At 35.0% G+C, this 17366-nt stretch overlaps 1 protein-coding gene across 2 annotated transcripts; it reads right to left on the bottom strand.

Annotated features, from left to right (window-relative positions):
• Window positions 1-3617: 3617 nt before the first annotated feature.
• On the bottom strand, window positions 3618-8619 carry LOC131147667 (zinc finger CCCH domain-containing protein 46-like). 2 transcript variants are annotated; one of them, XR_009134894.1, is made up of 10 exons: window positions 6967-8607; window positions 6449-6631; window positions 6163-6342; window positions 5963-6069; window positions 5614-5880; window positions 5344-5503; window positions 4945-5154; window positions 4783-4863; window positions 4406-4674; window positions 3618-3914 (listed from the first exon to the last, which is right to left on the bottom strand). XR_009134894.1 is itself a non-coding variant. In XM_058097181.1 (9 exons), exons 1-8 carry the CDS (start codon window positions 8064-8066, stop codon window positions 4830-4832), a joined length of 2241 nt encoding a protein of 746 aa, XP_057953164.1. In that variant the 5' UTR covers window positions 8067-8619; the 3' UTR covers window positions 3618-4674; window positions 4783-4829. The 2 variants fall into 2 exon arrangements, 1 of the variants encoding a protein (XP_057953164.1); XM_058097181.1 differs by having other exon boundaries at window positions 3618-4674; window positions 6967-8619.
• Between the last annotated feature and the right edge of the window lie 8747 nt (window positions 8620-17366).

The raw sequence follows: 17366 nt of genomic DNA on the forward strand, positions 1-17366 counted from the left end.
AATTGATGGAATCACACTCAGATTCTCAATTGAGCTAGCTGTCGCTGAACAACTGAGCATACGTCATATGGACGTAGTAACAGCATACCTATATGGATCGTTGGATAATGAAATTTATATGAAAATCCCTTAAGGATTTAAATTGCCTGAAGCAAAACCCATATATTTATATTCAATTAAACTCCAACATTCTTTATATGGATTAAAGCAATCTGGGCACATGTGATACAATCGATTAAGTGAGTACCTTGTGAAAGAAGATTTCATAAATGATCCAATTTGTCCATGCGTTTTTATTAAAAGATCAGAATTTGGATTTACTATAATTGTTGTTTATGTTGATGATTTGAACTTAATTGAGACTCATGAAAAGCTCACTAAAGCTGCTAATTATTTAATGGAGGAATTTGAAATGAAAGATTTAGGAAAGACAAAATATTGTCTTGGCCTACAAATTGAACACATAAATGGCAGAATTTTTGTTCATCAATCTAAATATACCAAGAAGGTATTAAGGCAATTCTATATGGACCAATGATGGTGCGATCACTTGATATAAAGAAGGATCCATTTCGACCTCATGATGAGTGAGAGGAATTATTTGGTCCTGAAGTACCATATTTAAGTGTTATCGGCTCTCTAATGTGTCTGGCTAATTGTACAAAACCTTACGTTGCATTTTATGTAAATCTACAAGCAAGATATAACTATGCTCCTACTCGGCGACACTGGAATGAAATTAAACACATTCAATGTTATTTGAGAGTAAAGTAGATGATTACAACAATATCTTCCAATCATTCTAAAATACTAACTATCTATGAAGTTAGTAGAGAATGTGTGTCTTAGATCAATAATTTCTTATATCCAAACAAATTGTGGTCTTCAATTAATCAAAAATATTCCAACACTTTTATATGAAAACAACGTTACATGTATAGCTCAACTAAGAGAAGGATATATAAAGGATGACAAAATAAAGCATATCTCTCCAAAATTCTTCTATACAGATGAACTCCAAAAGAATGGTGATATAAATGTTCAGCAAATCTGATCAAGTGATAATCTAGTAGATTTGTTCACCAAAACTTTGCATACTACAACATTCAAGAAATTGGTCATCTCATCGTAATGAGACACCTTAAAGATCTTAGTAAAAGTACTTAGTATATAGGTGACATCCAAGCGGAAGTATTATGAAAAATAGGATTATGGGAAAAGTGGATGTCACCCCATCTTCCACTACTTTGGTTTCCACCCCAATAAACATAATGTTATCCGTATTACCCTAAAAAAAGGCACCCTAACCCTCACATTTGTTACATATATCATTACATGCTTGAATACTCCCTTGCATGCTTAAGTAGGGTATATAGAAAGAAGATGATAGATAAAGAGAAGATAGAGATATCTTGTATAAGACCGGTTCTATATCATATTATTATTTCTCTTGTGGTAGTGAAGTTTTGATCACATCCACCCATTTATTTATCTTCCTATTTATTTTCTGCATCTTCTATAATACATCACCAATTTTTTATTCAAGTAGAACGCAATTTAATAGGACTACTACTAAATCTTAATAAATTAAATACTAAAAATAAATTTATATCCCAAATCAATTCAAATAATAAAAATAAAATTTATACAAATTCAAATATGCTATAATAAAATAAAAATAACTTAATAGTTATTTTACTTAATAATTATGTCCTTAAACTTGCTCTCCAATTCTCCAACAATGTCAGTTGAGAAATTGTGAAATATTCTTTGAACTATTTTTATTTTTAAAAAAATTACAAATTTGATAATATGTTCATTTTAATACAATTGTTCTTCACTAAAGAAATTGCTAACACAAAAATTAATCCAAAAGTGCATTCCAAAAATTAAAATATAATGGCAAGTTGAAGACTAACAAATAAAAACTAGAAATTTTTGCTTTCAATTATGATCGTAACAGTTGAAGACTAACAATAAAAACTATCTCAAGTGGTGAGGACAAAGTTTGGCTTTGATTGCCTCAAGGTCTCAAGTTCGATCTTCACTTGTAGTTTGCCTAGTTAATTACCACAGAGGCATCAATGGACAAGCAACAATGTTTCTATCTCCCCAATTTGGTACCGTCTAAATGATTTTAAAAGTCACACCTGTGCTGTCATCAAAAGAAAAAACTAAAATAACACAAATATACATTTTATTGTCAAATGTTTAATCATTATGCCAAGATAATAAAATCAAACTAAAAAAATAACACCAACAATCCCTTAGCTGTCCACTAGCAATGACAATGAACTTGCCACTAGAGAAATAGAAAGAAAGAGATGCCCTTTTCCCTCTTTTTCTTGAATTCAATTTCAAAACAAGATGAAAACATTTGAAGACAACTAGCATCGTCTGTTTTTTTCCCTTTCTTGTTTCTTGTTATTTTTAACTGTGAAAACGATTTGAGAGTGGCCCTTCAATGTTGCAGTTCAAATCATGTCGTAATTGAGAAACCCCAAGTCATAATTGCTGCGGCAAAATCCAATTAAATAAATTTTGCCCTCATTCCACTTTTGATGTGGCAATCCCACTTCCTTTGTGACTTATAAAGTGTTCATTAATGGCCATCATTAGGCACTGCAGTGGGGATTGTTGCCATGATATCTAGGGCTTTTTATAAGAGCAAAACCCATGGATGCCCTGTTTGGTACCATCAACCATGCCCTGCATTCGATGAAAGTTGAAAACCCTTTTCCCCCAAACAGAAGTTTTAAGGGTGAGTTGTAAAAGATGGGCAAACTTTATATTTACAATTAAATGAGAATCCATAAACCTAGTAAAGAAGATCTAAAGAGATTATAATGATGGTTTCATATGATTATCTAAGCATTAGCCCACACGCACACACATTCATTGGATACCTCAAAAGAGGGTTAAATTTTTTAATCTGTGTTATAAGTCCTGAAACTATGAACAGTCTTTGGGTTACTTATAATAGAGTGATTGCATTGGAGCTGGAGGCCAGCCAGGCAAATGCCAGACAGTGACAGTGACATTGCAACCTCATGGGTCTGTGCCATTCCAAAAACAGAGTGGAGGAAGAAAGGGAGACACAAAAGGCTGATGGGTAATGCAGAAGCAACTATATCTGCCCACCAACCACCCTTTGCTTGTTAGATTACATGGGGTACCCGTTCCAATTCAAATTAATCTGCAGCATGGAAAACAAATCCAGCTTTTACCGACAGCTGAGCAAGTTTTAAAATCAACCACAGAAATTGTGCTTGGAGGCCATGATTTTCGAATTTCAATTTTGATTCATGTGAATTTGCACCGAGCTCATGGGGCTACATCTCCTCCGCCCATGTTCCAAATTCACACAAACAGAAATCCAAAAGCCAATCTCCAAGCCCTCATAAGTGGAGCTTTTACTTATGTTTAGCCCAAAATGAAGTAAAAAAGGCAGGGCCTCGGCAAAACCCACAATCAAAGGAATCAGCTCACCAAACACCTCCCACCCTAAAGAGAAGAAAAGAAAGAGTAATCGAAGGTAATTGGCAATTAACTGGGTTTACTGGTGTTTGCTTATAATTAGTTACCAAAGTAAAAAGCGAGACACCTCAGCCACATACTTTTCCTGCATGAACTCCACAATGTGGATGAGATGGCAATTCAGATTCAGAGAACAGTTGGGAGTGCAAGCAGTAAAAATTGGAGCACATGCAGCACACCATAATAATGAAAAGGCCCAAACATCAGGGGCTCCAGTACCCAAATACAATATAATATAAAAGTTCAAGCATATTATATTTATAATCTAAATGAGGCCAAGGGAGTGAAAGTGACCGGAGTGTGTTGATACCCTGATTACCATTCATACTGTGTCAGAGCCCCATGTGACCGTGTGGCCCTTCTCCCTTCATGTCCACCTAAAAGAAACCACAAAATGAGACAAAGGGTTCCCCCCTAAAGTAACCTTTAATCACATAAAAGAAGACTCTTTTCTTTTGCCCCCCTTCTTTTCTCTCTCTCTCTCTCTTTTTTTACAAATGATGCTTTTCTTTTCCATTCTGCTGTTGGTGCGATGATCCATCTTATGGATGACAGATACAGTAACTAGGAAACAAGAACAATAAAAACAAAAAAAGAGGCCAGAAACCCTACTTTCCCACTCCACTTACAGACCTCCCACAACTTTTCCTCTTTGGGTCCCCATATCAGTATAGTTGTTATACTCATGTTTCTGGACCATTAAACTTTCTGGGTAATTCTGTACACATAGGTATAGGTCAATTCCCTTCAAACAGGCTTTCCTTCTCTTTTCTTTCAAGATTTTTCACCTCACAAACAACAGATGGGTGGTAAATGGAAAAATGAAAGGAGAGTAAATTATAATAACTACATAAAAGGAGTTACTAGCCTGCGTTTGTCCTGCTTGTTTTGTGTGGTCCAGCACACACCTACAGAGAGGGTACACAGTAAAGAAATAGAGACCCCACTCCCATAAATCAGTTCATCTGTCCTTTATGTATGCATTATGTATTTTGTAAGTAGTATGTATTGACGATGGTGGTGGTGATCTTGATGAGATCCTGTCTACAGATCTTTTCTTTGATGTGGATAGGGTTTGGCTATACAGCTAGAGGATTTTTCTTCCTTGTATATGCTCTGCTCAACCTTTCTGGCTTTCTGCATAGATGAACATAAACAGCCCACATTATAAACAATTGTTTAACTGAAACTAGTGCCCACTGTGGTTGAATGCTTGGAGAAGTCAATTAATGATTAGCCACTCACCCGACCTAGGTTAATTCCCCAATTGCTGGCCAGCACACATTTATCAACTACATTTCAATAGCTCCATGCTCAGAAGAAAACCTGAAAACAGAAAAAAAGAATTCCCAATTCAAATTTCCTCAAAAGAAAGAAGGGCTGAATGAACAATGGTGACGGTAGTACCTGGGCATCTGGAAGGAACATGATTTTTTAGCAGCCATACTGAGAGTAGAAGTGGTGGCCAGTAATGGGTTACTATTAGAAGAAGATGAAGCAGTTGCAGCTGCAATGTTTTCATCAGCCTCTGCCATAGCAGGGGAGAAGGCAGAGAGTTGGTCGCCAGCTGATTTTTTAGGAGAGGCAAAGAGGCTATCAGGCAGAATGTGCTCTAAACTGCTCTCATGATAAGAACAAGTATTAGAAAATGCAGTAGGAAACAGATATAAAACATCACAAAATACACTAAATTAGATCAAACACCTTGAGAACTAGCAGCATACAAGATGAAATTACTATAAGCAAAAGAAAAAAATGGTATTGATATTGCCATCTATATTTACATCAGAAGTTCAGCTGCATTACCTTTCATGGATATCAGTGTCTTCAATATTGCAGCTTTCCTCCTTAATATTGTCACTGTCATTGCCATTGTTGTGATTAGACGCTGCATTCACTTCCTGCTGCAATGGCTGCTCAGCTGCAGCAGGAGGAGAAGTGGATGCAGCTGGAGTAACGCCATTCTCTGCACAATATAAGGCAAACTCTTAACCAATCAATGTCAAATCCCACCATCTTTGAAAATCAAAAAACTAAACTAGAAATGATAAATTGCCAGCTATTTGATCAGTGAACCTTCTGGGACTTCTTGATTGATTCCATCAGACGGAGTAACAAGTGCTTGGTTGGCATGAGTCTGAGATTGAGTAGGCGAGGGAATGGGAGCTCCAACAGGAAGATTCTGCTGGAACTGATGATGATGGTGGTGGTGATTTTTCATGTCAAGAAGTTGCAGATTCATCAGTCTTCTCCCATGAAGTTCAATAGCTTGCTGCAAATCAGCCTGCTCTTCTAATTTTCTTCTCAACAACATCTCTTGGGTATTGTAGAACACTCTTGCTCCTGCACAGAGGTAGAGAAGACCTTCAGTGGAGAGAGTTCTATAATGCGAGGTAGAAAGGAAAATACTTGCTTGATCCCTTACCGAGTTGGAGGTCATAAGGCTCCCTAGATTCAAGCCCGGATGGGCTAGAACAGGCTGAAAAATCTCCTCTTTCCAAATGTTGCTGCTGTTGCTGCTGCTGTTGCTTTCTGCAAATGTTCTCACGACCAGAACTTCAATGTTAGAAGCAAGCAGTACAAATAGAACTATAAAGATAAACCAAAAGAGGAGGTCACATATACTTGTCCGGGACTTTTCCCTTCTCCTTGTAGGGCTTGACTAGTACGCGCGAATCGCATACAAAATGAGGGTTGCCTTTGGCCAGAATGATCTTTACAGTCTCTGGATAAACAAATGTAACAAACCCAAACATTCGCTTCTGCTGATATGGAATCCTCACATCTTGTACTGGGCCATAAATGCTTCAAAACCAAAGGAACCATCTCAATTAAAACCAACCATATTGACTAAAAACACTTCGAACACAAATTCAAACTTCCAAGTGCAAAAATTCTGAAAACCCAATACCTGAAGTAATTTGAAACATCCTCTTCTCTAAAGGTACTATCAGCAGGGAATGTCAAGTAAATCTGTCTGGAACCTGGGTTTACATTTCCACCCATACCCATTGCCAAAAAATCATTCCTTTCGGATCGGCATCGCCCAAATTTTTGAAATTCTTCTCCCATCATCAACGCAGCTGCTGCTGATCTACAATGCCATCAAACTGCGTTCAATCCATTCCAGGAAAAAAAAAAAACAAAAAACAAAACAAAACAAACCCAACACCCCCCCCCCCCCCCCGGGCCCCAAAAAAAATGAAAAATAGGACGTATTCAACATCCATAAATGCTGCCAACATTCAAGTAACCAGTTTGAAACTAAAATCCCCAAATCAAAAGATGCTCAAAATCAGCAATGCACACAATACTAAGTTGTAAAAAATTAAAAATCAAACTCCCCATTAGGAAAAAAAAAAATGACAGGCGAAATATTCAGCAGAGACATGGCAAACTGAAGTAAATGGACGACCGCCATTAGCATACCTCTGGGTGTCATTCATAAGAAAATTCATGCATTTGTTATAAGGAAATGAAACACCAGCCATGAGCTGAGACGCAGCAGCCAGTCTCTGCTGCTGTGCCACCGCCTTAGATCTCAGCATCTCTTGACATTGCTCGAACCCGTCCAGCTTGTTCGGCGACCCGACCACGGCCGTCGGAGAATCAACAGAGTCGCCAAACCCGCCGTGAAGGAACTTACAACTATTCCCGTTCTTGCAAAATCCCCGAGCGAAGTAGAGGCACGGCTTCCACCCAAACCCAGGACCAGAGTCCTCAGACCCAAAGCAGGCATCGCTCAGCGAAAGGCTTCGCCTGTGAAGGTGATGATTTTGGTTCTCGCCATTGATGGAATCTCCCCAGCTGGTAGTAGAAATCCCATAAGGAAGCACCATGCGATCACCCAAAACGTTACTGTTTCCGCCGCATTGGGCGTCGAACAAATCCACCTTCTTCGCAGACGAAGATGAGTCGTTGAGGAACGATAGATGGTCTTGAAGATTGTACTCGTCGAAGAGATCACCTTGGGCACCACCGTTGTTGCAATACGCAAACGAAGAAGTTGAAGAACTAGTACTGCTGCTACTATTAACAGTGTTACTGTTGTTACTACCACTACCATTACCACACATGTTGCTGGCTCCGTTAACCACAGCGGCGTAAGACGGCGACGAGGAAGCAGAATTGGGGCAAAACCCAGAGAGATGCCACTGAGCGGAAGACGGCGACGGGGGGTTCGCCGGGACGGCCAGCGGCGAAGGGAGGTTGTAGGAGTTGGTGGGGGTGGTGTTGATTCTGGGAGAGTGCTGAGACAAGGGGGTGGGTCTGGGGATGGAGAGGGGGTTGAAGGGGGAAGGAGAAGAGGGCGTGGAGGGCGTCGATGAACTGTTTGACGGAAGTCCCAAGTGAGCTTTGGCTTTGTGGATGAGACCGTGAAGAAGGCTCTCCGGCCCAAACGCCAACCTTATCATCTCCTTCTCGCCGTGCTCTTGGATGAGCACGAAGCCCGTTATCTTGGAAGCATTCTCTGGATCCAAAGCTTGGATCCTGGAGAACACTATCTTTGTTGCTTCATAAGAATCCATGAACAAAAACCCAGTAAGCTCTAGAGAGAGAAAGCTTTATAGAGAGAGAGAGAGTGGTTTGAACTTTGAACTCTGCTAGTAAAAGGTAATGATGGGTGGGTTTTAATTTTACAATGATGATTGGAATATATGAGTATGATGGGGAGAGTGTGTGTGTGTGTGTGTGTGTGTGTGTTTGTGTGTGTGACTGTGACTGAGTAGAGCAGAGCAGAAGAAGGACGAGAAGAGTGTTAATAAGGGAAGAAGAGAAGAGAGAGAAAGAAAACCCCTCCCTTTTTCCCTCTAACTCTCACCCATGAGCAACAAGAATCCAGAGAGTAGGGTTTTGCAGAAGCAACGAGGAGAGGGAGGAGGAGGGTGAGGAGGACAAGAAAGAGCATCAACACATCAAAGTGCTTTGGGTGGGGGTGATGCCCCTCTCAATGAACTTAGAACCACAACTTTTGGTGGCAGTCCAAAACCCTGCTGCAGCCTTGGGAGAGTAAAAAAACTCTCTCTCTCTCTCTCTCTCTCTCTCCCTCTCCCTCTACCCCACTCCCCGCCCCCCCCCCCCCCCCCTCTCTCTCTCTCTCTCTACACTAGCTAGGGTTTGTCCTAAACAGAATTGGACAAAATAAGGACTGTGTCTGAGAAGGGTGGAGATTTAGATCTGTTTCAAAGGAGGAAATTTTAAACCTCTACCTCTCTCTCTCTCTCTCTCCCTGTTACTGTACGTATTTTTTTGGCACATTCCCAAAACCCATATCCAAATTATATAAGCTAATCACTTTTCTGGAATAGAATCATGGAATTTTACATCCTAAATTGGCTTTGGGTTTTTTTCCCTAATTTTAACTTTAGTGGGATCCCCAAATTTTTCATTCAATTTTTACAATTTTAATTTTGTTTTAATATTTACACTTTCAAGCTTCATTAGAGAGTGTATTATTAGTATTGAATCAAAACTTGTGAGGTTTTGAGTTTGCAATTGTTATGGATCAATTTTTTATTTTATATGATTGGCTTTCAAATCAATTTTTTTTAAAAAAAAAACATTGATGTTTAGGATGATTATAATACTTAGTCTTCGATATAAAATTAAATATTGTGAGTTTTCAGTTAAATCTTGGTCATAATTCTAAAGACAACAAATTGAGAATTCGAAAATCGGAAATTAAATTTTATTTCTAAGAAGGCGAGAATTTAAGACAATCAGTTAAAAGAATTTTAGTAACATGAATTTAAATTTAAAATTTGAATGTAATATAATTTTGTATTATATTTATTCAACTTTTCACATTTTCATATTCAAATAGGTTCAAACATTGCTTACTGGAATTTTAGAATTTCATTATCAATTTCAAAATGCCTACATATTTTGATTTTTATATTTTGCTATTTTGAAAAATGGATATCTAAAAAGGACTACTCATATTTTATTTTGAATTCTCATATGAGTATTTCATTCAATAAAGTCTATTTTAATTAACAAAAATATCCAAATATTTTGAAATGATCTAAAGTAGATTAAAAATTTTAAATTCAAGAACTCATTTGTTGATATCAAATTTTGCGAGTAAAAAGAAAAAAAAATAACTCTGATTAAAACTTAAAACTTTCATATTAGAAGTTCTAAAGTCTAATCTTAAAGAAAGATTAGCAGATATATACAGTAAAATGTGAATTATCTCATATCGTGTGATTTAAATTGACTGAACTCTTAACAAAATACATAATAATAAATTAAACGAGTTGAATCTTAATATATCATGTAATATTAAATATTTTTCCTTATTTAAAAAACTCTAGTAACATATTTAGGATAAACCCAAAATTAAATAGAATAGGACAGGGTGGCCCACCCAATTTGTCTTGAGGACTAATTGTGCTGGCAGTCCAGTGTGTAGGTTTTGGACTCGTTATGTTTATGGAAATGGGTTAGGGTTAGGGTTAGGGTTGTGGAATGAACACATAAATGGTGGTCCATTATTTATTACTAATCTTGTATTTGAGGATTTGAAATCTAAACTTCAATTTATATGAATTTTGAAAAATAAAATATTAAATTATATTAAATTTTGTTCGAATTTATGCAAGCTGAAATTTAGTACTCAAGATTCATGTTTTTAGACACATTCTGAGCTAATTTAATTAAATTCATGGAAGAGGAAAATAATAATCGTTGAATCTTATAGGATACTTAGAAGACTAGAATTAGAATGAAATTAATCGAAAGAGATTGTTTTGGATGTTTATAAGAAAGGACATATATTTTGGTCATTCTTTATAAAATCATGAGAAGATTCTTAATTCGAATCATGTCTATTACCAAAGAACAAAGGTCATAATTGAAGGACCCAAAATTTATTTTTTTACGAAATTTCAAATTTTAATTGGAAAAAAATGACATTAAAAAAAACATAAAATAATATAATTGAAAATATATTTTTGGGTTTTTTTTATTATTTCAAAATTAAGTTAATCCAAAACTTAATAAAAAAAATTACTACACAAACATATAATGGTATAGTGAAGAATACAGCTATAGCAATCGATCTATAAATGTGTCCAAATAAAGTTAACGATCTCTCAAAACATTGGATCATGGAATTTTGTGAACTATTAGTTGACATTATTTATGTACTTAGAGAACAATTTTTTGTGTTCAATATTTATTACTCCAATTAGTTATAAATTAAATAAGTATACTACACTTACCTTAACGATAGTGAATATAGTTAATTTGATGCGAAAAAATATATATTAACTCAATATCTAAATTTATCAGTACAAATGCATTTGAAAAAAGACAATAAACATTTATGTTCGATATAACTTTTTTTTAATTTATGTAAAAATATATTTATAATAATAAGAGAGTAATTATTTATGATTTATAACTCTAATTTTTCATGTAAAAGATATAGTAAAATAAGATTGTGCATACACAATTTACTCATAATCCATTCTATATAAAAAATGAAATAAGCTCGAGGATTAGGATAACACAAAGCTCCGTAAATATTAATTATTTTTATTTATTTAACTAAAGTCATTATATAATTTGCGACCAAATTGTACAAAAACAAATATTTTATTTAAAGTTGATAAAAGTTAAAATTTTATTATAATATTTAGTCTGGATAAATTATTTTATAATTTTTAACTACATATAATTATAAGTTAACTAAGTTAAAATGGGCACTTAGTAGCTTTTTTTTTTTTAACCAAGTAAAAGTTATGGAAGTGAATTGTAGGCTGTAAAAAATTAATATCCTTTTTTACATTGAGTCAAAGTTAGTGGAGTGACTTATTTTTTCAAGAGAACTTTGTGGATTTCGTAAATTAAAAATCCAAAAAAAAAAAAGGACTCCTCAAATTATTGGTTAACAATTTTGAAATTAAGGTTTTTTTTTTTTTTGTAAGCTCTTGATTAAAAAGTAAATATAGTAGTGTACCATAAATGCTACATCGGGCATCTGACACAATAAAAAGGAGAATCAAAGCGCTTGATCCATCGGGAAAATGACAATGCTATTTGTATAAAACATACGGACAAATTTTCACTTTATTGTAGTTATAACATAAAAGCGGAACTCGTATTTATTACTATGATAAATTCTTACCATCGTTGCATTATTATGCTACATGCGTGTATAGTGTATGTCTTCGCCCTAATAATTGAGTTAAAAATGTTATTACACATGGGTAAAAAAATATAACATCATATAATTTACATTCCGTCAAAAAATTTCACCTTATGTTTGGCTAATCATTTTAGTATGATTATGAGTAGAAAATAAATTACCTCTTATTTTGTAGTTTAAACTCGTGTGATTTTATAGAAAAAAAAAATTAATTTATGTATTTACTATCTTCATATCACACATTTTTATCACCTTTAGTTTCATATAAATTGTATCATGTGCTTTAAAATATTGTACAAAGTAAATCATGTGCATTAGTATACTGAACAAAGTAAATCGAGATAAAAATTAATTAAAAATAAAATTTAGAAAGATACCCGCATAAAATTTTTAAAAGTAATTTATAACGTTGTGGTTTTTAATATCTAACAATTAGGATTGGAGGTAAATGATAAAGGCAATAAGTTTTGAAAAGGCTAAAGTTATTTTTACTTTTAATTAATATAATTTTTTAAGAAAAAAAATTAATAACAACAAAATTGTATTTTTTTCTTTCTCCATTGTAATTTGATCTATAGCCTCTTTTTTTTTCTTTGTTAAATCATTTTTTAAAATTTTTTATCCATAGTTTTATTTGTTGTAATTCCCTTTTATTGCTTTAGTGCAATTTACTATTATTAGCGCTAAATGATTTTAAATATTTTTAATAAAATATATTTTTTGATGTAATTGTTAATGTGAAAACATTTTGATCAAACAATATATTGCATTTCCATGTTGTGTATTTACAATTCTTCATCTCGATTAAATTTCTAGCTAGCAATTTTGAAAATCGTGATTTCTTTTAGTTTCTTAGTTATATAACAAGAATTCACATTTGAAAATGTCAAACAACAAGGTTGTGTAATATTCGATTCAAACTAATTTAATTGATTGAACTGAACTATATTGGTCTAAACAGTTCGGTTCTGAATTTAAAACAGTTTGGTTCAATTTAAGTTTTTGGACCGAATTTGGTTCAGTTCGATTCGATTTTGGTGGTCCAAAAATTGAACTGAATTGAAATAAATTTAGTTCAAAAACTTAAATTGAACCAAATTTGCAACGACCCAAAATTTCGAATCATTTTTTTTTTTTAAACTTTGTCAAGCTATATAACATAACTCTGATACCTTGTATATAAATATCTATCATCATCATGGCCCGGAGTAGGTGCCGTGGTAACTTGTACATTCCATGTATATTATCTATGCAGTGGGAAAATATAAATATCCAAATCATATCCTAAAAAACACAATACCAGAGTATTACAACCCCATATATATATACACACACACATGTACATCATTTCCCAAAAATCCCAAAAAAAATGCTAAGGGCTCTACTACTCACCCCAAAACTATGTCAACTCAGCCACCTCCTCTATATCTTAGCCAGACCTGCACGTTTCTTTGGGTTACCTAAAATGTTCATAATGCTAGGGCGAAACACCTCTCAATAAGGAGAAACATGTTATTACTAGTGTGTGGCATATGTGAGTCTGTACACAAAACATAATCTTTAGTTAAACTATAAATGAGAAATCATGCAAAAGTATATGTATAATAACTCATACCCATGTCAATTAAAATACAGAATTTCTGAGTTATCTATTCAACCATATTTCTAACTATAATAGGTAATCTCTGTTTTCTGTGTATACTATATATGTATATAATTCTAAAAATTTCTCTGGATTGTTGAATGTCATGATTTAACCCCTCATGATAGGATTGTGCTGCTCGTAGGTGCGACTAAATACTGGTTGGCCTACCAAAGCTAGTCTAACTATATTTTTGTATATGACTATAGCACGAAAGGCCCGCTCCACCTGGTTCGGATGCCAGGGAGCCCTATACTCTACCTGTGGCACAATCAGCATTCAACACCATACTCTATATGAGACGTATGGTTGCACTATTTATATTGTATAGCTAAGGTACCGTGCTTTATAAACTGCTCTATTCCATCAAACTCTGATACTATATAATACTATTTCTATACAATAGCTATCTATTTTACAATGATTCTGTATCAACTGTATTTACCTTGATGTTGTAATTCTCTATATTAACCGTGACATTATAATAACGGTATATCTGTATCATCTGTAATTCTGTATGTCATGGTTCTATGCTCTATATATCATGATTATGTAAAACTCTGTATAATCATGGTTCTGTAAAACACTGTATAATCATGGTACTGTAAAACATTATATATTCATGGTTCTGTAAAACACTGTATAATCATGGTACTGTAAAACACTGTACATTCATAATTTTGTAAAATACTGTATAGTTATAGCTCTGTAAATAAAACCATATAATCTATATAGAGTAATGCTGTAAAAACTATGTAATCATAATTTTTTAAATCTGTATAAAATTCTATAATATTCTAGTCTTACTCATGCCACACAGCTAAATAAAACTCATTGAATATAATCTGTGATACTGTATAATTTTCATGCTCTAATATGTTCACAAATCATATTCTGTAACTCATAATCAAATACTATGCTTTACTAATAAAATTCCTAATTTAACTTGTATAACATATTTCCCTTACCTAACTAACTGAATTCTGTTTTCTGTTTTTCTATCTCACGTCTGCGACGTTCATAATTTCAACGCCCTAAAATTATACACGTATATTACCTAGTCAATTGACTAAATTCTCAAAATAATTATCGTATTCATATTTTCCCGAACTTGCATATTTCAGTTTATATACAGAACGTCAACTAGACAGATATTACTATCTTTACCATATTTTCCTGGAAAATACTTGCTAAAACTCTAACTCATGCCTGCATCTTTTGCATCATAACCCTATATTTCACAAAATTCTAATTCCTTAGTTCAACCCCAAAATTCCATTCACATCTAAACCTATACCTTCAATAAATTAATAAACCAACCATAAATACCCAAACAATACCCTTACCTCAATTTTGGGATGATGCCCCAGAACCCCAAACTGAAATTTCGCTCCGCCTACGTTATAGAGAATCTTCCTAGGAACCTCGTGGTGGTTCTTGATTGTCAATTTGGGCTTTAACGGAGCTGGAATCAAAGAAAAATGGGAGAAGGACCGTAGGGTTTTTAGTGAGGGAGAGAGAGAGAGAGAGAGTTTAATTTTAATGTTTCAAATAAATCTCTCGGGTTCCTTTATAATTTTTAGTATTGCCGAGAAAACTGTATCCCATTTTCTCGAACTCCCAGAAAACCGTCGCTGGTTTTCTATTTAATCAGCCCAAATTTTACCGTTTACCCTTTACCCAGTTGCGGTAATTTGCCAAAATCGGCGTCGGTTTCCTTCTGCCTTCAGAAAATCATCGCCGATTTTCTCCTTCTTCGACCAAAATTCCATTTTCCTTTTTTTTTTTTCATTTATTATATTTCCAGGTCTCTAAATTCTTCCCTCCTTTTAAAATTTCGTCCTCAAAATTTGTTATCTGTGCTATACACCATCCTCTGAGAAAAATTTGCTACTTATTTTATTAATTACTCTCATTTGTGGCGAAGGAATACCATGGTTACAATTAAGTTTCTGGGAGATTACATGTATATACATAAAAGAAAATTCTCCCATAACCAAAAACACTACCTATCTTATAATTTAAAGTACCACTTGTACATACATCATTCTCCTCTGCATAAAATAAAATCAAACTATATTTACTTTACTTGAATTACTACCATTCATTTTCTATCTAATGTTGGTCCCCACTGAACAGATGTGGGTATTTCTGTTGTATTTCTTTTTCATATGCTAAAGTATCTCTAAGCTCTATCTCTTCATAGCTGATCACATGGGAGGGGTTTGGGACATATTTTCTCAGCATGGAAACACGAAATACGTCATGAATCATGAATAGAGTTGGTGGTAAAACTAGCCTGTAGGCAACTGAACCCACTTTCTCAAGTATCTTGAATGGACCAATAAACTTAGGGCTCATCTTACCTCTCTTCCCAAACCTCATAGCTCCTTTCAGCGGTGCTATTCTAAAAAATACATGGTCTCCCACATCGAATTCCAACTTCCAGCGGCGAGTATCTGCGTAGCTTTTCTACCAACTCTAAGCCACATTGATTCTGTATTTAATAAGTTGGACTTTATCGTAGGCTTACAGCACTAACTCTGGTCTCAGAACTCATCTTTCACCCATTTCATCCCAATATAGTGGAGAACGACACCTCCTACCATATAATGCCTTGTAAAACGTCATCCCGATGTTGGCCTAATAACTGTTATTATACACAAACTCAACCAGCGGAATATAGTGGGTCCAATTACCCCTGAAATCTAGCACGCATGCTCGTAGCATATCCTCAAGTATCTAAATCATCCTCTTTATCTATCCATCAGTTTGAGGATGAAAATTTATGCTAAATGATAACTAAGATCCCAAAGCTTCCTGCAAACTCCTCCAAAATCATGAGGTGAAACATGAGTCTCGGTCTGAAACTATAGATACTGACACTCTATGGGGTCGAACTATCTCTTGAATATATAACTTTGCAATCTATTCATACAGTAGTTAATCTTAATCAGGAGAAAATGAGTGGTCTTCGTCAATCAATCAACGACCACCCAAATCGCATTCTGTCCATGTAACGCCGGCAATAACCCTGTGACGAAGTCCATGGATATATGATCTCACTTCCACCTAAGGATGTGGAGTGGGTACAATTGTCCCGCCAGTCTCTGGTGCTCAGCTTTGACCTGTTGGCACGTCAAACACTGCTCCAAAAATTCAGCTATTTTCCTATTCATATCGCTCCACCAAAAAGATTCTCAGAGGTCCCAATACATCTTAGTACTTCCTGGATGCACCGTGTAAAGGGATCTATGCGCCTCCTTTAGAATAGCCCTCTTAATCTCAGCATTTGCAGGCACGCACAACCTGGTACAGAACCTTAAGACTCCATCATCTGAAATATTGAACTCCTTCCCCTGTCCATCCTACACTTTACTTATCAACTCTACCAATTCTACATCATTCCTCTGGGCAGCTTTAATCTTCTCTTGTAAAGAAGGCTATAATACTAAGTTGACAATAAATGCCTAGTGATCATTCTCTACTAATTCCACACCGAGCCTCTCCAGGTCCATTTGAATCGGATGCTGAATCTCCATTTCTGACAATGTTGCACCCACTGATTTCTGACTCAAAGCATCAGCCACCACGTTTGCTTCCCTTGGGAGGTAGCTGATAGTACAATCATAATCTTTAATGAGCTCTAGCCATCTTCTATGCCTCATATACAATTCTTTCTAAGTGAAGAAATACTTCAAACTTTTATGATAACTAAAGATCTCTCATCTTCCCCCAAAAGATAGTGCCTCCAAACCTTTAGAGCATACACCACTACAACTAACTTTAAATCATGTACTAGGTAATTCTTTTCATACTCTTTAAGCTTTCGAGAAGCGTAAGCAATAACTCTCCCGTACTGCATCAACACGCACTCGAGTCCCTTCAAGGATGCGTCACTGTATATAACAAATACATCCTCTCCTAATGGAATAGATAATATCAGTGCAGCGACTAGCCGCTGCTTCAACTCCTGGAAGCTCTACTCACACTCATTGGCCCATTCAAACTTTACATTTTTCCTCGTGAGTT

This window comes from Malania oleifera, chromosome 2, assembly GCF_029873635.1.
Source record: "Malania oleifera isolate guangnan ecotype guangnan chromosome 2, ASM2987363v1, whole genome shotgun sequence".
Classification (NCBI taxonomy): Eukaryota; Viridiplantae; Streptophyta; class Magnoliopsida; order Santalales; family Ximeniaceae; genus Malania; species Malania oleifera.